Source organism: Magnolia sinica, chromosome 18 (genome assembly GCF_029962835.1).
Source record: "Magnolia sinica isolate HGM2019 chromosome 18, MsV1, whole genome shotgun sequence".
NCBI lineage: Eukaryota > Viridiplantae > Streptophyta > Magnoliopsida > Magnoliales > Magnoliaceae > Magnolia > Magnolia sinica.
In genome coordinates, this window is record NC_080590.1 from 9047743 (window position 1) to 9072503 (window position 24761).

Below are 24761 nucleotides of genomic sequence, written 5' to 3' on the forward strand. Positions count from 1 at the left end.
AAGAAGAGCCTCCTCTCACTTCCTACCTAATATTTCTGGAGGAGAGAGCTCTCCCTCCTTCACTCCAGTCTCTCTTCTCTTCCCTCTTTTCGGACCATAGAAATCCATCCAACGGCGTAGATCGATTTGGCCCATCCACGATCCGATCCTTGTTTCTCCTGCGACCACGTTCTCGACTGCGGATGGTCGTGCTTTCTACGCTTCACAAAATATAAGAGGTTTTTATTCTACGGCCAAAACCACATTTATCCGTTTAAATTCCTCTTGTGGCCAGAATCTCATATCCACTTCTCACTACCTATCAAGATTCTCTTTCCAAAAATTCAAAAGGAAGAAGAATAAGAGTCTCGAGCTTTTCTCAGATCTCCATTTTCTTCAACTATTTCCCAAGAAATTTAATTTGAATCGAAGCAGGAAAGAAAAAATAATAATCCTAAAATCCTATTTTTAGATTTTTTTTTTTTTTTTTTCTTCGTTTTGGGGCTTAGAATGGGAGATATATAGTGTAAGGTAATTATTAGTAGAATGATATATAGTGTAAGGTAATTATTAGTAGAGATTTCATTTCTTGTTTCAGGGTGTGTTTGGTTGCACCAAATTTCATGAAATATAATGATATTTGGTGCAACCAAACGCAATTTTAAAGATTTGAATTTTTTAGATTTGTTTTTGAATTTGTGTTTTTTGTGTTGTGTTTTAGTCACAGGAAGATTTTGTAATTTCATTTTTCTCATAATTTCGGATCGTGCGTTTGGGTGTGAAGATCAGTCTAGCTTCTGGTATGGTTTCTTGCTTTAAAGATGGTGATTTTAGTTATTTATTTACTTATTTGTCTTTTATTCTTATTAGAAGAAGAGAGGAAAACAGAGATTGAATGTAGTCAGATTTTGGATGCTGTAATTGGTTTGAGAAATGCTCAAGTGATTCATGCAAGGAGGGATTGAAGAGACGAATTGCTACACGTGGCTATGTGGGACATGTGATTGTATGGGCCGTCTCCCAAAAGCTAGGCTGGCCCACTTATCAGTTGGACCACACATGTTAATTCAATATAGACTGTTGGTGATTTTTCTTTCTGATTATGTACTTGTATGAATGTGGACCGTCTGATGCATAGATTCTCTGATTAATGCTTGGGAAATGTTCACTGTCTGCTCCATATAACAAGTGGCCTGGATCTAGTGCAATTTGTAATATGCTGGCCCTTTGATGAGTAGATTTGTCTGATTTATGAGTCAGGGCATGTTTGTTGTAGGGGCCATGTAATGATTGGCCCGGATCTCATTCACTTGAAATACATTGGCATGCATTTGTCACAATTCACCTCTTCGATCTTTCTTTAATGCAAATCACACCAGTATTTGGCAAGGGTTTGGAGAAATGAAGTTTGCTAGAGTATGACTTATGAACCCTACTATCCCTGTGCTGTGGTCGAACAAAAAAAAAAAAAAAACACTTGGCCCCCACGGCACCCATTCCAGCCTGGCATACATGGTGGGACTCACCTAATGAAAAACCTGGGTCTTACAGACATGTTCTACATTGAGATGTGTCTGTAGACGAATAGTTTAATGAGTTTTTTTTTTTTTTTTTCCTGCACAAAATTAAGAATATGTTGTTCTTTCACATGGTTTAACAGAAATTTTTCTTTTTGTAATGGATCATCATTGAATGGTTTTTAGTGGAAAACAATGTTGAGAATATTGAAGAGCTCATCTGTATTTTCAGTAAGCCGTTGTTTGTTTGTTTTTTGAGTGTGCTAATTGAGATTTGTGGTGGGTTTGTATGCTCAGTTGCTCACTTGAACTGAATTGTAACAAGCCAGTTGAACAAAGAAGAATTAACCAGTGTCTGTGATACCATTAAACTCCCATTGCCTACCAAATTCTCACTTGCAATCAAGGTATTAAAAAATGGTTATGTAACAGCCATTACATAATGATAACAGTTCAACCTGTTACACATTATGGGGCTGTGATGGCCCATTCTGAAAAACTGGACTGTAACGCCATTACTCCATAGATAAGGCCCCCTTTTGGGGGGCTGTTTTGCAATTTTTTGTCATTTCCCCTCAAATTATTATTATTATTTTTTGTTCTTTTCTTGTTCTTGGGATTATTTTTAACCAATTTTCAACTATATTTGTGCAATTCTTGAAGATTAAAACACAAGATTTAAGCCATCTTCGAAGATTGATGATCTAAAGAACAAATTTGGAAAAAATAAAAAAAGGTAATTTTTTTTTTTTAAAATATTGCTAAAATTTATTGATTCAATAATGTATTACTAAATCTACCAAATCTTGCTAGATTTGTGTTCAATTTGGTCGTTTTCATGTAATTTTTCAAATTTTTATTTTTTCAAATGGGCCAGACTAGATTTGTGTTTTGTTTGTAAATTTCCTCCAAATTTAGTTTTAATTTTTAATTCAAAATATCTTGAGGGAAATGGTGTCAAATGGCTAGAGATATACATTAGTGAGATGAGTTCCACATAATGCATAAATATCGGGCCACTTTGGAGGCATATGAGTGATCCTAAATCAGCTATATTGGGATTGTTTGTGGTAAAATGGTTATATAAATATAGATATATAATTATGCCATCATTAGATTTATGCTCATATAATCTTATGAATATTGAATCATTCACATCAAATATAGGAATTTTAAGGTCAGTTTGAGCTCTTCTCAAGTTAATAAAATCATCAGGTAGCCGGAGACAACATTCTTACCAAAGCGTGGCCCTTTACACTATCATAAACATGTTCAAAACAAAAAATAATGCATATTTGAAATCCTTCTTTTTAATTTTAATTTTTAGGAATTCTTTTAAAAAAAACATCGACCATTACGGCCCATAATGTAACAGTTAAGTTTCAAGATGGCATCTGGTCTCTCATTATGAATGAAGTGGGCTAGCCCAACTTTGGTCATTTCCACCTCATTCAATTGAATTATTGCAATTCAATTACCAATCAAGAAGAAAAATAATTATTGCAATTCAATTACCAATCAAGAAGAAAAATAATTATTGCAATTCAATTCAATTGGCCATCCAAACATGGCCACGCCTTAGCTGTTCAAAAGAACTGTTTTCTGCTTTTTGTTGTTGTTGTAAAACAAGTCAAGTGATCATGCATGAGAGGCTACCTGTTTTCATGAAATAATAGAATTCCTTACTGTTTGCTCCCAATTTCAGAACTTTGTTGAAAACTGTCCTGATTCTGGATTTATTTATTTTTAATTTAAATTGTTTAAATGTAATGCTGCCTTGTCCATTGGAGGACAGCTTATGCGATAGCTAGCACTACTCATAAGTTGTAGACCAGATTGAAAAGCAAGAGTAATTCTGTTCTGCAGATGGCAGAAGTAGCAAAGGACTTGACTGCTGGGACCGTTGGAGGGGCTGCACAGTTGATATGTGGGCACCCCTTCGACACTATCAAGGTCAAGCTCCAAAGCCAGCCTGCCCCACTCCCTGGCCAACTAGCCAAGTACTCAGGTGCCATGGATGCCGTTAAGCAGACAATTGCAGCAGAAGGCCCGGGGGGCTTGTATAAAGGGATGGGAGCCCCACTTGCCACTGTGGCAGCCTTCAATGCAGTCCTCTTCACTGTGAGGGGGCAGATGGAGGCATTTTTGAGGTCTCAACCCGGAGCTCCACTTTCAGTCAACCAGCAGGTGGTCTGTGGAGCAGGTGCTGGAGTTGCCGTTTCCTTTCTAGCGTGTCCAACTGAGTTGATCAAGTGCAGGTCAGTGTCACTGAACTATCCCTTTTCAATGTCTAATGTTTTGTTTGGAAAACTCGGCAAATGCTCTTTTCAGTTTTCATTATCAAGAAATCTGGAATTTCTGTATTTTCTTTAAATTATATTTTTTCTATTATCATTGGTTTTGAACAATAATCTTAAATTGTATTTTGTTCATTTGTTTGTTTCTTTTCCTTCCTGGTTTAACATGGTGAAATCACAGGTTACAGGCCCAGAGTGCTTTGGCAGACTCCACTGCATCTGCTGGCGTGGTAAAATATAGTGGGCCAATGGACGTGGCCAAGCATGTTCTCAAGTCGGAAGGGGGTGCGAGGGGACTCTTCAAAGGCCTGGTTCCAACATTAGCACGTGAAGTCCCTGGAAATGCTGCGATGTTTGGTGTATATGAAGCCCTCAAGCAGTACTTTGCTGGAGGACCTGACACTTCAAGGCTGGGCAGGGGTTCTTTGATTGTTGCTGGAGGCTTGGCTGGAGGCTCCTTCTGGATCTCGGTCTACCCTACTGATGTCATTAAGAGCGTGATTCAGGTTGATGACTACAGGAACCCGAAGTATTCTGGCTCAATCGATGCCTTCAAGAAGATCTTAGCATCGGAGGGTGTCAAGGGTCTCTACAAAGGGTTTGGGCCCGCCATGGCCCGAAGTGTTCCGGCAAATGCAGCCTGTTTTTTGGCATATGAGGTGACAAGGTCTAGTTTAGGTTGAACTGCCTCAAATTCCATCTCCGATTTATTTTTTTTCCCCTGCTGTGTTCATCAAGTTTCCTCATTGTTGCTTTTCAAAAGCTAAGCATGGAATGATTACAGTTACCAGCTTTGAAACATGCACCTGGTTGCTTTTACATTACCTTGATGCTCTAATTATGTACCTTAGTAGCAAAATGTATTAGGAATGTCAAACCCAATCATGAGATTAGGAGCATGTACCTAGTGGTGAAGAGATTGGCCAAATGGGCATATGCACGGGCATTTTGGGGATATTGGAATATCGGAACGGGCTCCAGATGGGCTCTTCACCAATCATAAGTGTGACTTGGTGACTTTTCCTAGCATTTCTCATATGCCACTTTGGCCTCTCTGATGATAGTCTTATTAGGTGTCCATGAAAATGATATAATCTTATTAACAACTAGGTCTGCAACTGACCCAAGTTGGGTCGAGTTGTCAAGGTCCTTGGGTTGGAAAATTCCAGCCTAATTTGATATCAGGTTGGGTTTGGGTTGAGTTGGGGTCAGGTTAGGTCGGGTTCGAAATAGCCACATGTATTTGGGTCGGGCTGGGTTGGGTCAAGTATAGAGGAATTTGGGTTGGGTCCTCTTGAGGTTGGGTTGGGATTGGGTTGAGCCTCAACCAGATCGGACTCACTGAGTTGCACCCCAATAAAGAACCGCACTGCATCGGAGTTGCTTATCCGATGGATTTAGGCAATATTTATTCTTTTAAAATATCAGTTGAACGGGAGATAATGGCGACAATCCAGTACACAACCTTTAAAGTAGCAAAAGGTGGACAATGGATGCGCCCACAACCCACCCCCAACCTTCCACGCGGGACTTGTATGGTGTTCTGAACTGCTTATTTGATGGGCTTCATTTACATGCAGCATGCAGTAAAAACGTACATGGATTAGATAGCCTTAACTGACCTATTTGTGGCCTGCAACTTCTTTAGCTGCTTGTTTGATAGTAAGCAACCGTACTGATTGCATTGCCAGTCCGTGCAACCTTAGCATCATGGCCTATTCATGGTGCAGTGCTGCGGCCTGGCCTGGCTAAGTTTGCCATGTCTTAGTTATCAGGGAGGTGGAAAGGTGAGAGTACTCATGTCTGATTGATGATTTTCTCCCTAGAACATGTACCAACATGACAGGCATATGCATGTGCAGGCTCTGGGCCATTAATCAGGTGGGTCTAGCTCTGAACATGGTGTGGCCCAAACATTGGACTCATCCAAATCGTCAGGTAGGCAACATGTGTGTTGAATATGGGATGCTGGTTATGTAGTTTTATAACAATCCCTTATGCTTGTATCTGTGTCACCCATGGCCCACCTCATGCGTAGAGAGGCCCAATTTTGGGCCATGGCATGTGAATCCTGCATGATGAATGGTCAGATCTCACTCTTTTATGTGTCCTTTACCTCTGTAGTTTCAAATGCTTCTGAACATATAGTTGTGGGGGCTTTTAACCCCCCAAAATTCTTTCTAATATTTCATTTGAACGTGCAAAGATGCGTGATGTATGGTGCTCATACATTCAGTTCCCTTCGAATATATCTGGAAAATCAGCACTGAAACACTTGTGCGAAAATAAAATTTTATGTTGATGGATAGTAAGATTTTAATGGTGTGGTTGACATTCCTCTTAGAGGCCAAGATCCCACAAAAGCGTTCTAAAGTAAGGAGAATAAAGAAAATAAAAATTCCAAGTAAAATCTTAAAAATGAAAGCCTAGCTAGCCTTTCCTCCAATTTGGATTTGTAGAATGCTTGGGAAAGGAAACGGTGTTTCTCTGAAACCTCATTTTCAGGATGAGAAACTTTATTTTCAGGAAACTGTGGGAAAGGAAGCATTATTTTCCTTGTTTGTTTGTTTGTTTTTCCGAAACAAGGTTTCTTGGAAAATTGGAGCCTATTTCCAGATTCGATGTTTGGCACATATGAGTTTAATTTGTGACAAATCCATTTTTATTTCCATCATGGGAAAATGCCTTTCTCAGGAGAGGTGGGAACATAAATTTCCTGATTGTTCAGGAAAATGAGGAAGTGGAAACTGCATTTCATGGGAAAGGATATTTCCTTTTCTTTCACGAATTCAAACAAGCCCAGAGAGAATAAGTAGTCGTCCCAAAGCCATATGCTGACTTAATTTTCTGGTGCCATGAAAGCAAAGGCCTTCTGATAGAGAATTAATACACCATTGTCTTAGATAAATGAATCGCTCGTCAAACATAAGAACTCTGTATCTCTTACGTATGAAACTATTGTAAAACATTTCTTGCAGAAGGGAGAGATGCCTTCTAATGAAAATAATTATGATAAATGACACTGCGATAGTAAAGCATCTGTGCTTACAACAGGATATGCCCCTTGGACATAGGGGAAGACATGAGGGTGAGTACATCAATGACAGCGGCCATGGAGCTCAACGCAGCCTTCAAGACCTCTTGCGAACAACCTGGTTTCACCATCGTTTTCACCTGTACCCCACACACACACATGTGACACATTAAAAAGAAAAAAAGAGAACAGAACAGAAAAGAAAATAACCAAGTGCTCTTTTGGTTCAAGCCTGGTTCAATGGTGGACGGGGTGCGTTGAAACGCTGAGGTCTCAGATTTGACCCAGCCAGCTTAGCTATCGGAAAAAGGTGCGGCGGAACTCTGCCCACGGGTCTATCAACACGTCTTTAAATAGTGTCGACAATCCACTATACACATGGTATACATGTAGCATAGCCTGGAAATCAGACGGACTACATGATCCTTACCATCTCACTTTGCCTTCTGAATTTATCCTCTGACCATTAACTTCTAACTACCCCCATCTGATAGCCCTCAATTAGACAATTGGATTGTTATATCAGTGTGACCTTTAAGTTATGCTTCATCCACAATGAGGCCCACATTTTGGATGGTTTGGATTGATGTACATATATGCTTCTGGTCCAGTGGATGTGTTACCATCATTTAACATGTTATGGAAACCACACTCCAGATTCTAGCTCTTGGTTAAAGTGATGCAACCCTAAACAAATATGGTAGTAAAAACTAGAAGCCGCAGAACACATTCACATTTGAAGAGTACCAGCCCTTTTGCATTCTGCAAGTTCTCAGATTAAACAAAAAGAAAAAGAAGTGGGAAAGAGAATGCAAGGAATAGAATTTGGTTGCTGAATGTATGCATACCTTGTCAAGGTAAGCTTGCAATTCCTTTATCCTTCCCATGTAGTCCTGGTCCTCTACACATAGACTTATGGTCTTGCTCTCTGAATCGGGTCCCTCGAACTGAATAGGTCCCGGATTCCGGTAAAGATCACTCATCAAGAGTTTTTCGGCATTACTAAGCAGGAATCTGTGGGCACCTCTAACTGAATAAATGTTTTTGGAAATGTGTGAAATGACAATCAAAATTTACCAAAGTTTCAAATTAGTTATTGGATAAATCTGGAGGAGATCTATTTTGAAGAGGATCTTCGCAGTACAGCTGCAAGATCTGGGCTTTTCATCAGGTGGTTGGACCACCATGAACAGGCCAGTCCCTTCATCAGGTGGGTGGCACATTGATGAGAAAATGGATGGTTACAGAAAAAAAGAAGAAGATTGAAGATGAGCATGCACCATGGCCCCTCCTGAAGAATGGACCAGCCTGATTTTTGGGGGTTGTTCATTGTGGGCTCAACCTGATGAATTTTCTGACACGTGCCATGTTGGCATATGTGCGTACTGAGATCCTCTTCATGTCAATCTCCTTAGCAGGGCTTTGATTGCTCTTCTCATCTTTGTTGGTGGTTCTGGTTCACTCCACAGCCTGTGATCCATAGTACTGATTCACTGTTTGGTGAGCTCTAACATGCAAGCCAAAGAATGTTAATGCATGCTCTTCAGCTAGATTATAAAGTAATCTAATTCTTATCCATGTTCCTTTGGTAGGAAGAGATGGTAATTCTTTACGTCTAGCATTCTGTGTATTTATATTGCACCTTGTGTCATTCATCGAAATTGTGTGACTAACAAGGTTTCTACCTCCATTGTTGAATAAGGTTGTGTTTGGATGCACGAGTGAATTGGATTACGAACATCTGGTTTAGTCAAAGTAAATGACAGAAATTGAAAATACTTCCTAGTACTCATAATGAGGCAGTCAGTAGCCCTTAAAAGGTGTAGCTTCATTCCTTTCAAGTCTAATTTGAAAGAAACATAATTGCAATAAGAATGCTAAGGAAATCAGAATTTGGTTGGTTTACACTTTTTTTCAACAAATAATTGCAATTCAGTTCAGCAATGCATCCAAACGCACCCTAAATATGCAACAAGCCGTCTTACTGTATTGAAGAGTAATTTTGGAACAAATGACTATTAGGGAACTTTCAAGACTGAAAAAGTAAGTTTTTGAAAGACTAAAAATGAAATGCTTACTGGTATGGTTTTCCTTTCAAATCGACAGCAGCCGGATGAATAGATGGTTTTCCAATTGGGGAGATGCCAGGACCATGCAGCAACCGATTAACTGCCATCATTGCCTGCCATAAACAATTGCATGTAAATCTGTAGTTAGAGCAAAAGGTAAATCTGTAGTTAGAGCAAAAGGCATGGCCATTGGACGTCTTATAACAAAAGCTGATGCATCTTGATTTTCACTGATATTAGTAAATAATGGATAAATTGCACAATATTTTCATAACATCTTAATTTATACTTATTTTTTATATTCTCAGATTAAACAAATTTTTCTGTAACGATGAAAGAATACATCTGAACTCCAAAACTCTTCTTTTTTATGTTTGAATACAATGGTTGCAAAAATGGTGCATTTTGGAAAGCAGAAAAAATATCTTTTAAATTTTTATTTTTATTTTTTTAAAAAGAGTGGAAAGCATAAAAAAGAAAATAAATAAAATAAGGGTCTAAGTTGATAAATGCAAGGATGATTTTTTCCACATAGGGTACTCCATAAGAGAACCAAAATCATGTGGGTCTTCTACTTAGAGAACATTGGAAATTAACTGTTGTTTCGGTCTAAGAACACTCAGTCTCATGAAATGTTTTTCTCTGTAAATCACACTGGTACTGCACTAGATAATTTTCAAGACAAGCAGAAATAAAACATTAGATAAATAACCGTCAATGGAGCACCACCACAGCGCCAGTTAGAGACATGTTGTTTGAGGTTGGTCACTGTAGCCATGTAACCATTACATCCAGCTGCTAAAAGATGATAAGAAGCATGACCGAGAACCTGCATGTAGTTTATATTAGATTCAAAAACTTGATTTCTAACTATGAATGTAAAATCAAATGATGGCTAAAAACCTTACATATGCATAATCGCAGTCAAACTTAGATGGGAGTGATCCTCGAGCTTGATACCCGAAGAAATGGCAAATAGAATTGAATTTCTTCCCTTTATAAGTGCCATTCTTCTGTAAATTTGACCGTTAGCAAACCCAAGACTACTGAAAGAATTTATCAAAATTACCAAGAATCGGAAGTAGAGAGGAAGTAATGATTAATCAATCCACATCATCTACAGAAAACAGATATTCGACATCATTTGTAGGCCATTTCAGAATCCTCTCAATTATTTTGCTAGTTCTATTACCGTGGTATTTTATCTAAGAAATTGGGAAATGGCAATTTAGGAGGCTATTCACTGCAAAATTTCCAGCACGGAATATGCATGCGAGATCGAGGAAACTCATCAGATGGGTCATCGTCATCATCTAAGCTTATCCCTATTAATTGGATCAGCTACATGAAATCCTATTCCACCATTCCATTCTATCAAGGGCCAGACCTTCTGATGCAGGACAATTAACCACTTACTCTAAAATCTCGAATTGATAGAGCATGGTGAATTAATCCCTTTATCTCATAGCCCAAGCCCCACATCCATTGGTTAGGTCCTCAGCCGAACCCTCCTCGTGGGCCCCAAATCACACGAGTCACCCACCTCACACGGGCCGCCCACCCCAAGTGTGCCCCTGCATCCCACATGCCACTCCACTTGAGCCTGGTGTGAAAATGCCCCTGCATTACCTTCAGTTAGACCATATGTCATCAAGTCTTTTCTTACTACCTCGATCCACATCCTTTTGGGCAGGTTAATTGGATACAGACTGTTGGTCATCTTTTTTTCCTAATTGGCCGCTTTTCTCATACATGTGTGGCCCACTAGATGATGTACATGTTCATGGTGGGGCCCACCTGATAGTTGCCTGAACCATGCATTGGCATGCCATGAATTGCCTCTTTGATCTCTCTCGACACCAATTGTTATTACACACTTATTTTGGAAATATATTCAGGTAGATGTAAATAAGCACATTAATACATGTATATTAACATGCTAGATATGAAGTCAAAATATTGACCTACTTAATCAGGCATGGCTTTTTTATTTTTATTTTTTGTGAAAAAGAAGTTGCTCCATGACTAACTTCTGACTTACCAATCGCATGTCCATCCCTGTCTCCACTAGTTGAGCCAAAAGCTTCTCAGTTTCGATCTGCAGTTATAAAAGAAAAATGGAAATCATATTGGTTTCGCAATGAAAAGAAAAGAAAAGAAAAGAAAAGAAAAAAAATAAATTCAAGCATCTTTCCAATCATATATACCTGAGACAACTGTGCAGAGTTGTCTGATTCAGGCAAAAGAAGAAGCTGCATCATAAAGTTTGCACCATAAGACTAACATCTAATTCAGCATGAAGAAACATGGTCCATAGTACTGGCCAAGAAATTGTTATGGTTGAGGAGAAAACAGATTTTTTTAGGACATGATGAATATTTTTTCAATGTTCCGAGGGGGAGAAGTGGAATCACAACACCTTTTACTTCTGAGAAATAATTTCGATGAGATTATATATGTACTTTTAAAAAGAATTACGTTTGCAAGAAGAAGATCACATTTGGAATCAGCATACATCAATTGGCAGTAAAACTAAGGTTACAGGTGGGGACCATCTTTTGAGGGGTGATTGAAAGAAAAATGTTTTTGTTTTTGGCCCGACAATAGTACAGGTAGGGACCATCTTTTGGTAACCTAAGCCATTGATCTGGGGCCCTGGTGGGCCCCATCATGTGACGAGGCATTACCTACCATCTCTCCTTTCGGATTATCCTAGCCATCCAATGAAAATGGACAATTATAACTAACATTTCATATTTAACAGGGACCCAATTGGATGGGTATCTCCCTTCCACTGCTGGAAAACCCGGAAGAGGAAAGAATGTGAAGAATAGTTCATTTAAAGTGTTGATTACCTGCTTCTTGATGAATGGTGGCAAGAACTCGAACAAAGCAGAAGCCCAAGGTGACAATTGTGCCAAAATTTTGTCCATGGGAACTCCTTTCTTTTGAAGACCATGTATTTCCTGGTGAGTCACCTTTCACACTCAGAGAAACTAAATAGAAAAGAAGACTATTTATCTGCTCGTGATTCACAAGAAACAGATTAATTTTTATTGTCATTAGTTTATCCTACTTAATCTCCATAAAAAATATGCTCATCTCCAAACACTGCATATGCCTGCATGAGATCATATATTTCACAGACACGAATACAAGAACCGTTAAAAAAACAGATAAGAGGTTGTGTAGCTTGTACATGTAGGACTTCCAACCCATATATCTGGTGGGACCCACTGCCTAGATGGTTTGGCCAAAAATTCAGGCTATTCAACTACAAGGTACTCTACAAATGTATGAAAACAACCAGTTTTTGTACATGTTTGGCCAGCATGATATGCAAACAGCCTGAGATTTTGGCCAAGATCTACATATGGTGTGTCTCGAATGGTACATCTCTGCGTCGTTCACACATGCCTGATTGGCACATGTCCATCTGTAGAAGTGCATGGGGCTATCAAGCCTTGAATAGATAAACAGGTACTAAGCTTTTGAAAATACACTTGAGTTACCTGCAACAGTGCATGTACTTCAGGTATACTTTCAATGAGGCCCTCGGGTAAAAGGATCACTCCATGGTATTTGTCTAACATGACAAAAACAAAAGAAAAGAAAAGAAAAAAAGAAAAAGAAAAAGAGTGTTAAATATGATGAGAATGTAAGTCCCAAAAATCCATTGATGTCATAGCAATATTTCCTGTATAAACACAGAAAAACCAACCTTGTTCCGCCCTTGCTTGAACTGCATCACAGATCTGTTTTGTTATATCAAAGAGACTGAGCATTGAGGAGGAAACCTCCTCACTGAGGATGACCTGACCAGACAATGCTCAAGAGCAAGTTTCTTATCTGTAAAATCATAAACGAATCACAAAAATCAAGCATTCAACAACAGGAACTAACCATATTTGGATTGGATTGGAGTGCGCATTCCAAAGTAACATGAGATGCCTTCCTTCCCATGAGCCGGATGAAATAATAATACTGGAAGAGAGAACGAGAGAAATCGGTATGCATATATGAAACCAATGAAGTGAGATAACCTGAACTGAACTGAGTGAATGCACTCAGGCTGTCTTTGGGTGCATTATCAGATTGAATTGCAATCATTAGTCCAATAAAGTGAGAACAACCAAACTGTTGTTTCCTTGGCATAGTGAAGAACTTGGGTCTGATACTTTCAAGTTGGAATTTTCTTTTTGAAAAATAAAATAAAAATGGAACTGCAATTTGAGGGGCCAAGTCTCATTATGAATACTAGTAGGAAACATTGTAAACACTTGTTCTTGTCATTTCCTCTTTTATTAAACTGAGTGTTTACAATTCATGTCACTTATGCATCCCAATGCAGCCTAGAAAGAAAGAGAAATTTTTTAGTTACCAAACAGTGATGGGTTATGACCATTTTGAAGGAAATATGTGATTGTACCTTTTCTGCAGAGAGCGCATCTGTGCATAGATTGCTGATAAGTTGCGCATTTACCTGACAACATAACAGCAGCGGCACAAAGTCTAATGGTTATGCTTTTTCATTTTCAGCCATAGAGAGGACTAATGTGACTAGTCTATTGATGTCAAGACGGTGCAATTCCATGAGAAGTATAGAAAGACACGTTTCATAGATAGTGTGCATGCTCATTTTGTTATAGAGCCATCTTCCAAGCCTGATTTGGAAGAAAGGTAGGAAAATGAGCGGAGATGATCACCAAGGTACCTTGCAAATCGTATCAAATCCAACATTTGCTTCAACGAACTGGTTCTTCAAATCCCCATATAAGGTAACAGGAACACCAACCACCTACAAGACCAGAGGAGGAAATTTACATTGTCCGATAGCAAATCATCTCAGTTTCGTGGAGAACATGGTTAAACAATTCAGATTGACTCGTTCGGTCCCCGTTCCAGTCACAACTCAACTTAGTCGGGGCTGAATTGGCTGGACTTGCCCAATTCAGGGGTGACTTAGAGGGATGAGTCTTAAAACCATGGTGGAAAGTGACATGAGTTCCCAACCACCTCGATTGTTGCCCCCCTCCACAACACACACACACACACACACGTGTGTGTGCGTGAAGCATACATCAATCCTGATCGAGTCAGAACAAGCCATGCCAGCTTCTGTCAGGAACACTCCAAAAGATTGTGATCATTACTCACTGTATAGATGAAACAACCCCCTTTTTTTTTTTGTGTCTCAGAGTTCACAAAAAAGCAAGGTTCTTCAAAACATAAAAATACCCAAGGCATCATGCTAAACTAAAAGAATAAAGCACCTTAGTTTGGCATTTTGCTTCGGAGAATGTCTCGGCGAGCTGAGCTGCATCAGTGTTGGATGTGACACCTTTGTGAAAAGAAATAGAATGTGAGAAAACAGGTAGAAATATCAATCAATTGATATTAGTTAAGCTAGGATTTACCTCCTATAATCACAAGCCCATCTAGCTTCAATGCTTGGCATGTCGCTAATGCAGCATTCACTTGTTCAGTTGTCCTTATCTGATCCTTCGTTCTCCCCAGCATATCATAACCACCTTAGCAAGAGATGCAAAAAATTCAATCCAAGTTCAAGTTCACTTGAAATGATTGACAAATGTACGGCTGAGACGGTTCTGTTTTGTGGGCAAGAACTCGTTAACATTATCACATACAAAGAACAAAATATGAAGTAGGCTACTTAATGCAGGAGCATTTTCACACCGGGTTCGAGTGGGGTAGCCTATGGGATGTGGGGACACACTTAGGGTGGGTGGCCCAAGTGAGGCGGTACCGATGTGATTTGGGGCCCACGACAGGGGTTTGGCCGAGGTCTTAACCCATAAAATGTGGGGCCTGGGCTATGAGATAAAGGGATTGATTCGCCACGCTCTATTAGTTCAAGCTTTTAGAGTAAATGGTTAATTGTCATGCATTAAAGTGGTATCAGAGCAAGAGGTTTCGTGTTCGAGACTCCTCACTGGGGATGATTAATGCAGGAACATTTTCGCACCGAGCTCGAGTGGGGTAGCCTGTGGTATGTGGGGACACACTCAGGGTGGGCGGCCTATGTGAGGCGGGCCCTACCCATGCTGGGTTGTAGGTTGGGTCCTCTTGAGGTTTGGTCAGTCTTGGGTTGACCCTCAATCCAACCCAACCAGCCCAAGTTGCACCCTTAATCCAAGCCAGATTACAGGTGCAATCTTGTTCAATAGAAGGCAGAAATCCCTCATTTGTTTGCTTCTTAACCATCCATTTTCAAGCTAGGTTAATGAAGTAGATGTCTTGGACAATTGAAAAGGCTGATCCCAAAAGTCATGCAATTTTACAATCCTAGCATTCTGACGGATGCTATTTTTGTCCATTGAATGCAGACAACTACTCATTCTTTTGCTCAACTTGGTCTTAACCATCAAATCTGAAAGCTTACATAATCCAGTTGGTTCAGTTTTTGAGCTATATCGCCATCATGCAATGAACTGCTTGATCAATGTGATTCCATCCTCACAAGAAGTGTGCCGAGTGTATGGAGGAAATTATAAGAAGTTGGCAGCCATGTGAATCACCCTTTCGTGACCAGTATCCAAAATGCCAACATGCAAATGCATAACATAGAACATCATCATCATCATCATCATCACCATAGCCTTGTCCCAGTAATTTGGTCTTGGCTTGTATGTCTTGTGATTTCTAGGCAAGAATTCAACAATCAGCTGCCTGTTTGTCATCAACCCTTCTTCACCAGGAATGTCTCATGCGAATCTATAGGTGGAAAACATTGAAGTGAACATTCTTTGTTTTCGTGATATTTTTTTAAAAAGAATTTGACTTTATATAGGAGGCATCCTTGAAGCTATTTGGCCACAAAAGTACATCATTTCAACATGAAAGGAGAAAAATGACTCTGCAGTTCCATGGTTCTTTAACATGAGACAGATTCCTTATTTCTCATGTTTTAGTCCTATCTATCACCTTTCTTCCTTTAGATGGTAGTGTGCTTCTAAAGCATTTAAGATAGTATGAATTGTGGTGAACAGCTCAAATAAATTCAAATAAATGGCATGGAAAGGAAAAGCTTGGAAATATACCCTGATTGCGATAAGTCAATGCAATATCCTTTGTGATCTCTATGGTTTTTTGCGCAAATAGACCTTCAGTTCCCCCTGTTTTCAGGAGGATGCATATATCATCAAAATAAGGACTCTAGACTAGGAGAGATAAATGGAACTGAAATGGAAGGATATCATTCATCTATGCCTGGTGTGTTAACGTATGGAACTTTTCTTTCATCAATTTGATAAAATGAAATTCAATGGAGCATATCATAGCCAATCATGGAAGAACCTTAGTGAATGTGCCTATTAATTACTTGTTTGTATTTGGACAAGCTGAACTTGAAAAACATATTGGAAAACAAGAGAAGTGCTTCGGCACATGAATAAAGTTGTGCAAGAACTGCAGCTTGGAACCATATCCATCAAAAAAGGAAACACTCACCGCAAAATCCTATCAAAGTGCTTTTGGGATTGTGAGACTTGATGGCATCATAAAGCCCACAGACAACGTTATGTCCTCCTGGCGACTGGCGCCCACAAAACAGAACCCCAACCCTAGAAATAGCCATTTGGTCATGAATGTGCTAGCTACAAGATTGAGTAAATAACATGAATTAACAAATCTAACATGTGATACAAGAGATCGGGGACACCAATCAGCAGAAAAAGTGGCAGCTTATGGCCGTATGGTAAGGCAAGAGGCCCACCACTATCAAAGAAGCAACAAGATCTATGTAGGATGCGGCAATATGAATATTAGAGCATGTCTGTCTGCAGCACTGACTTGAATTTTAGTCTAAGGGAGTGAAAGAACCAAATTGAGATTTTTGCGTTTACATTTGTTTCAAGATGGACTCGAAAGAAATGTAACTTCAATGTGAATGCTACTTCCATGTCATGAACACTGGATCAATGTTTTAAGTATCAATGATATCGGCCTATATATCCTATGATATATCTTGTATCCACCTGTGCGATATGAAACACACAAGTAGCGGGATATATCCCATATGTTAGATCTGATGAGCATTTTCAATTTTCGATCATTTTTTCTTCTTCTGTAAATCATGTTAAATCAGTGTCAAATTATTACAAATCCATGATTTTTCACGTTTTGCATGAAAAATTATGGATTGAGAACTTCAATTTTGAGATTTGGAGGAGATAGTCTAAGTTGCGGAAATTGTTTTTAAAAAAAATCATGGATTGAGAACTTCAATTTTGAGATTTGGGGGAGATGGTCTAAGTTGTGGAATTTATTTATTTATTTATTTATTTTTTAAATCATGGATTGAGAACTTCAACTTTGAGATTTAGAGGAGATGGTCTAAGTTTTTCTTTGTTCTTTTTTTTTTTTAACAAAAAAAAAAAAAAACCCAATTTCTAACAAGTCGGTTGCAATCTATGAGTCCAAACATAAAATCAAATATGTATGTAACTTGATCTAGTGATTCTTCTTTTGCTTTTGAATGTATTGCTTGTGTTTCCACATGTCTTCTTACATGTATAAATTATATGAAGACTTTGAATATACTTGCATCAATTCAGTTAGACAATGCACGGATTAGGAACCCATACAAAGAAAACCTATTATGTGTACTTGTTTTTTTATAACGTTTTCATTATAAGTGTGTATTGATGTCTTTTTTAACCATCACCGAAGTTTCATTGAAAAATTCAACCAATTTCCCAATGTTTCCCCATGTTTCTAACAATAGCAATACATTACACAATATAACCGATATATCCCATATGATAACCGATACGTATCCGTATCCCAAGGGTGCAATATGCAACGCGATACCGATATTTCGAACACTGCACTAGATAACATTACTTGCTTGGGTCATTTCCACTTGATTAAACCGAATGTTTGCAATTTCATTCAGCTAAACATCCAAACACACCTTTAGTGTATGAATGTGATTGTAATGTCTTATCTTGTATGAATGTGATTGTAATATGTCATCTTCGATTCTTGTAACAGCTCAACCATGGAATAACATGAGCAGTTAGACGATACTTCATATTCATTGATCATATAGATTGGAAATGCTATTTATGCAGATCCAACTATCTGATTAAAATAAACAGACCTTCATAAAGAGTGCCCAAGAGAGGTTGCCATTCAAGCACCTTGGTTTCCTTTTCTTCATGATTATGAAGATGGAGTTGGAAGCAATGATGCATTCATGAGGAACTGTGGCTCCTGATCATTGGCACAGGTAGAGTCCATGCATTTGAGGTTGATGCAAGCAAACAACCACACAAGCTGGTTGATCAAAGATCTGATGAATCCAACCATTCAGATTGTCTTAACCAGTGATTTGGACCAGATCATGGTCTGATGATAATCTGATAGTATCAACGCTCGGATTACATTATGGATCTGATGGGATCAATTGGATGGCTCTCATATTCATAACATTTATATTTTGCAGGGTTAAGTCTAGTCATGGATTATTTAATAATTTTCCTTTTTGTGTTTTTTGTCACTCTTTTGGTGGGCCACTTTTTGTGCATCAAATGGTTTTAGAATACATGAAATTGGTCACAGTTGATATCCTATGGAATTAGATTCAAACGACCAGAAGATCATACAATTTTAATATCGTCTGAGTGAGTTATGGCCAAATATAAAAAAGCCCATAGGGTTGTGATGAATTTCTAGTCTTCTTATAAATTAGGGCTTTCTTTCTTTTATTTCAAGTGTATGTAAAGGTTTTGGTTGGACATGTCAAGCATGATTATAAACATTGGAAATAGTTCTTAAGATATATATTGGCTTGGAAGAAGATTCTAGATGGAGCTTTTGTGATGTCTAGTCCTTGACTAGAGGACTGATGGGTTCTCTGCCACAATCTTCTTCTTTATATATATATATATATATATATATATATATATATATATATATATATATAGATATAAATTTCTTTAATCGATTGCATCCTGTGTGTTAGAGGCCGAGGTTCATTGATTTCTCATATTAAAAAATTCAACCATCTAATTGGTGACCAACAAGTTGATGATCAAGAAGAAACAAAGCAATGGCTCACATTCAATTGAGAAAAAGGCTAAAATTCAAAGGTTAGAATCTTTTGAAAGATGAATCCTTGCTTATCGAAATGCCGCCAAAGGAGAATGTTATTGAGGCAAACCAACGACGACTAAAACACCTAATGGCTCATCTATCATTTGAGAGTGGGGTGAGATCCATTCCTAGGCTGCCACCTAGCCAGGTTGGACAATCACAAATCCATTTCAAAACAGAACACTAAAACCATTGGGAATAAGTGTAATTAAAATGTGATTAACAAAACCATTTCCCTAGCATTTTTGGGTCTGGGAATTTACCATGGATCTCCAATCTGTGGTGGGGCCCATCGAATAACCGAAGCAGGCCCCATACACACAGAATCCTGAGCATCAGAAAACTGCATCCTATAATTACACTGCATTTATTACCTAATTGTCGGCGGTGATTCTTTCGCAGAGTGGCCATTAGGGACATCATTAGATGGAGTCGAGAAATGAATCAACGGCTGCCCATAAGTCAGAGGACACAATCGACTAATTGACTGAGCATCTGAGGGATCAGCAGCAGCAGTAGCATCTCCAAATTCAGCTTGCACTGCACTTCCCTGATAGAACAATAATAGAAGACAGTTAGACTACTGATCCTGTAGCTGCAAGCACCATTTCCTTTTTAATCCCACATAATCAGCTTATAGGATAATGCTACCACTAAATTTAGAGGTATTACAGTATGAGGTCTGATTTCAAGGTGATGTAACGCGGGTCGCAGACCCTTTCATGTCCAAGATGGACCAGAGAAGGCCCAATCAGAGGCAGAAGTGATCAGGACCGTGAAAACAGGCATATCTGGCAAACCGGGATGAGTTATTCCACGTACCATATATGATTTTGGGGTAGGAGAAGCTACTTTAGCCACCCACCCAACACCACTATGCCGGGGTGCCCATGCCGAATTTGCAAGATTCCATCGGACCGACGGTCGAAAATCCTTTTTAATTTCGTTTTTACTATTCATAATAAGTTTTAGTTCAATCATAACTCTTAATTCTTAGAGCTTTAGGAGTTGTGACCAACTTGGAAAGGGCTTAAAAAATTTAGGAGAATAACATGGTTATGTGAAATTGGATGCTTACTATTTTTGGCCAAAAACCATGAAGTCTAGTAGGAATCATGACCGTTTATAAAGTTTGAGTTGGAGTTTGATTCTGAAACTTCTTCTTAGGTTTGGTATCACTATTGAAATGGTCGTAAATTCGTTTTTATCATGAATCAATTAATATTCGAATTTCTTAGAATTTATTTCTATTTTTCTATTTTCCCTCACTGTAGGAATCTTTGTGACGAGTCTAGAGAAGCTCCGCGGATTCGGAATAATTATCCCCTTGAGGAAGAGAGTGATGGACCTCATCACACCCATCCCTGCGTCACAAGGTCCACACAAACTGTGGTCCTCTATGACCACAGCCCTCCATTGGCTGCCAAAGACGAGCCCCACTTCAGGGTTGGGACCCTTGCTTCCAGCCAATAGGGGGGCCATAGTCCTTGGCAAGTATGAAATTTGCACGGACTACTAACCTTTTTCTTATCACACCATTTTTTCAGCTAGAATTAGCTGAGCTTACTTCACTTCTGGTATATGTGGGGCCCACCTTTCAACGATCCGGTCCATTCATCTGGTAGCATCCACCACACATGGACCAAATCCAAACAATCCATTTTGCATACCAACTATCAGGCAGCTAGGATCTCCCTGAGAAGGCGGTTTTGGGCCCATCAGATGTGCAGTACAGATCGCTTGAAGATGGGCCAAAGCGACACAGAAGGATCAACAATTCATAAGTGGGTCCCACCGTGGATCAGCCACGGTAGGAAAATCTTACTGATCGGACGATCTGAACCGTCTGATCTGTGAAACAGAGAAAGGAACCTGAAGGGAAGGAGGGAGCTCGGGCACATAAAGACTTCGATTTTTCTGCAATCCCGATAACTCTATCACTGCTCCGAAATCCATTTCTCTCAGTCGTTAGAAGCAATTAATTATAATTACAAAAAATAGGAAGTGAAGATGGAGAGGAAATCGAAATTGTCAGAGTAGAATAAGAACTCGAAATCTCCTAAAATCGGGATTTTGTGATGTTTCCAGGCTTTCGCGGGCGAATCGGAGGAAGCCCGGGTTTTTTGCTTCTCTTTTGAAGAGGTTTGCTACCAAGGCTCGCCACGTCTGCCCCACCACGTGATGATCCAGACCGTTCACATAGAAACTCTTATCGTATTTTGTCTACTTGAAGAAAATTTCACTGCTCAGAGATCCTCATTGTTCACTCTGACATGAGCTAGGAACTGCTTTTCTGGACCGTTGTTTCTAAGCCACTCTTTATGGAGGATAAGATCCCTGATTGGTCAGATTTTCTTTCCAAATGAACCATCCATAGTCGGGATTTCGAGATGAACGGTATGGATTATCAGATGGTCTGTTAGAAGGGGAAAACATGCTGGGGGAGCATCTAGGCGAGATATCTGACCGTTCTCTTCTCTCTTCTTCTTCTTCTTTTTTTTTTTCCAACCATGTCCCTGACCGTTGGACCCGAATCGGTTACAGTATTTGTTGCATGCAGTTTGTGGGGCCCGATCTATTCTGCATTTAAAATCCACTCCTTCCATCAGGCGTGCATTCTTAATTTTACCGTACAAACCTAAAAATCATCCTGATAGAAAAATTAGTGGGCCACACTACTGGAACCAATGCAAAATCATAAGCTAAGGCCCGCTCGAGTTTTGTACTTTTGTTCATTCTGGTGAGGCGCACCTGATTAATGGATTGGATGGACTACACCCGGGATGGTAAGCCCACACACAACCTACGGTTGGCATCCCCTCTCCATTGGTCCCTGTGGTGTGGTCCACCTCACCGTGGATTGGGCTGAATTTAGGTAATATCGCCAAAATTGTTTGACGCAACTGATGTACGGAGAGGATGTCACACGCACAGCACGGTGGGCCCACGGAGCTCGAGTGTTGTATAGCGTATACAACAGGTGTTGTAGGATTCCGTTGCGCCGTGGGACCCACGTACCAAGCTGACGGATCTCGCGAGGCGGGAAAGCTAACGGCTTGCTATCTGCCATCTTTGGTGCTGACGGTGCTACCCTCATTCCTCCCCCGTCCTTATCGCAGGCCTTTCGGCGTTCGTTAAAACCTGTAATTACAAATATGCCCTTGTATTTGATATGGCTCTCAGTAGTTGTGCATGGGACATATATGTCATTCAATCTAAACCGTTGGATTCCTGTGACCCATTGCGGATAGATCATAAATCCATGATCAGAGTGATGGGATGGACGCGGTTTGGCTAGTGACAGTGCCACTAGCCAGGTGGCTAGTGGTCGGTGCTATGTGGGCCCACCACGATCTATGTGTTTTATCCACAGTCCATTCAATTTTACACATCTTTTCAATAATTTTTCCCATGAATAAGAAAGATAAAAATCTCAGGTGGACCACACCATGGGAAAACAGTAGTGATTGAACGTCTCCTATTAAAAACCTCCTATGGGCCACTGTAATGTTTACCTGACATGCAACCTGCAGATTAGATCATAAAGACCTGTATGAAGGCTAGAAACAAATATAAGCTTGATCCAAAACTTTTGTTGCCCTAAGACGTTTTCAATGGTGAGATTTCAACAACAGTATGGCCGACTTGAGATTTTTATCTACCTCTGATTTAGGTTAATACCATAAATTTATCTGAAAAAATCGATGGACGGCCTGGATGAGACACATACATCACGTTGGGGTCCACAGAGCACCAACCACTGGCCATTGGCTAGCGGCACGGGGAGTAGCTAATCCGTTTCGGATGGGACAGCTCTGGCCTCTGATAAATCGACACTGGTTTCTCAGTGTTTGATGTTCGCCAATCTTTCAATTAGAACATCGTTTCGGTATAAGTTTTGGTTTGTGGCCTATACAAATCCGGCCCTGGAATTTGGACGGTTTAATATGGGCCTCAACAAAGTTTCAATGGTGGGCATTCAATACCCACTGTATCATGTGGTGTGGCCCCTTTAGTTTTGAATCTGCACGGTTTTGAGTTCGTATCCTAATATAATCTGGCACAGCGAATGGATGGAGTGGATATAACATAGACATCACGGTGGGCCCCTGGCTAGAGACAATTAATCTGATCAGATGATCCTAACCATCCGATCCATACTTGCTTAACCCTGTCCCGGAATAAAGCCACGGATCAAGGATTCTCTCCAACTGGGCAGGGATGGCCTATCCCGCCCGAGTCCAGCCTGTTTTGAGATGGGCTTGGGCTGAGGTTAGAGGTCTATGGGCTGGATTGGAGCTTTGTCTAAGTTCTGAAAACTAATAGGGCTGAACATGGGCTTGTATTTATCTAAAGGGTTGCCAAGTACGCCTGAGTTTTCTTATTGAAGATTAGCACCGAATGTTTTTACGGTGGGACCTACACATTCATTGCATGATTAACGGCCAGGCCGGCCTAGTCTCTGATATCTTGGGATGGACTTGGGCTCGGATTGTCAAGGTCAACATGGCCCAGCCAATTTCTAGGTTGCATGGACTTGGGCTCGGTTTGGAACACAGGAAATGGTATTGAATTATGCATTTGACCCCACAATCCCATGTTTGGGATCAAGTTCTTCCTTTTGAGAAGAAAAAATAGTTTATTAAGTGAAACTTCCATTGGTTGACCATGAAAGTGTAATCAAAGGATTGGATTTCACAACTGATGCCGGTCACTTACATGCATATGTTACTCAATTGTCACATTTAGAAGCGCATATAGATGGATGCATGGATAAAACACATTCATCAACATGGGACCAATAGACACCGTAGGCTTCAAAATCCACTAAAAATCTCATTATATCTATTATTGAGAATAAATGAAATGATACTTGAATAAATCCAATCGGCTCAAAATACTAGGTAGAGTTTATATTGAACCAAATGCGATTTCATACTACCTAATCACAAGTTTCAAATAGGCCCTTAAAGTATCACTTGATATATGTACCATATTTCACATGAAAAATATGGCTGCATCGATCCATATCAGCCTGAATCACGTTGACAAATCTTGTTCCTGGCAATCTCTCGGGCCAAACATTTCTCAAGAGATTTTCTATATTTAAAGTTTCTTTTAGATATTATTAAGAAAATCTCACCAAAAATAATTATACACACACACACAGTTTCTTTTAGATATTATTAAGAAAATCTCACCAAAAATAATTACACGCGTGCGCGCGGAAATGCTCACCTGCAAACCAGTTCGTATATACTATGTACAAACGTTTTTGAGAACCCATCATACGTGATGTGGATCCAAAATCTGAACCGTTCATGTGAAGCAGCACCTCCAGAAACCCCCTGAGCCCAAGTTTTACTTTGATGGGCCATGAAAAATGAAAACAGTTTCCTCCCTTGATTTGCATTTCTCTTTTCTATGGCCCACCAGAATATTAGATCGGGGTGAAAATTTGCCAGTTAGAGTTTTATGTGATTCCACATCACATGGACCGTTCAGATTAGACACCCATGGCACGTGTGCAAAGGTGCGCATGTACGTAGGTGCGCAAGGGAGCATGACTATATATATATACTTAAGCCCTACTTTAAAATATAAATAGTATTGAATTGCACTAAGTGAAATTAACACCATTATTATATAATGATTATATGTAGAGAAATATCATAGTATTTTGACCATCCAACCTCACATTTGAGATCAAATTGGCCTTGGGTGAGCCATGAAATTGCAATAATTG

The 24761-nt window shown here is 39.6% G+C and overlaps 2 protein-coding genes across 5 annotated transcripts; one reads left to right on the top strand and one right to left on the bottom strand.

Annotated features, from left to right (window-relative positions):
* LOC131232556 (mitochondrial carnitine/acylcarnitine carrier-like protein) lies at positions 1 to 4617 on the top strand. 4 transcript variants are annotated; one of them, XM_058228861.1, is made up of 4 exons: positions 2 to 218; positions 701 to 779; positions 3363 to 3754; positions 3975 to 4617. In XM_058228861.1, the coding sequence occupies exons 3-4, from the start codon at positions 3363 to 3365 to the stop codon at positions 4474 to 4476; spliced, it is 894 nt and encodes a 297-aa protein (XP_058084844.1). In that variant the 5' UTR covers positions 2 to 218; positions 701 to 779; the 3' UTR covers positions 4477 to 4617. The 4 variants fall into 4 exon arrangements, with proteins under 4 accessions (XP_058084847.1, XP_058084844.1, XP_058084846.1 ...); XM_058228863.1 differs by lacking the exon at positions 2 to 218 and adding an exon at positions 238 to 542; XM_058228862.1 differs by lacking the exon at positions 2 to 218 and adding an exon at positions 238 to 510.
* Positions 4618 to 6669: 2052 nt separating this feature from the next.
* LOC131232554 (pyrophosphate--fructose 6-phosphate 1-phosphotransferase subunit alpha-like) lies at positions 6670 to 21460 on the bottom strand. The gene is made up of 19 exons (XM_058228860.1): positions 20888 to 21460; positions 19390 to 19565; positions 16367 to 16479; positions 15958 to 16032; positions 14314 to 14427; positions 14170 to 14237; positions 13611 to 13694; positions 13326 to 13379; positions 12800 to 12880; positions 12618 to 12711; positions 12409 to 12482; positions 11752 to 11862; positions 11104 to 11148; positions 10938 to 10994; positions 9805 to 9909; positions 9609 to 9725; positions 8906 to 9009; positions 7676 to 7841; positions 6670 to 6967 (listed from the first exon to the last, which is right to left on the bottom strand). The coding sequence occupies exons 1-19, from the start codon at positions 20969 to 20971 to the stop codon at positions 6839 to 6841; spliced, it is 1851 nt and encodes a 616-aa protein (XP_058084843.1). The 5' UTR covers positions 20972 to 21460; the 3' UTR covers positions 6670 to 6838.
* Positions 21461 to 24761: the final 3301 nt, after the last annotated feature.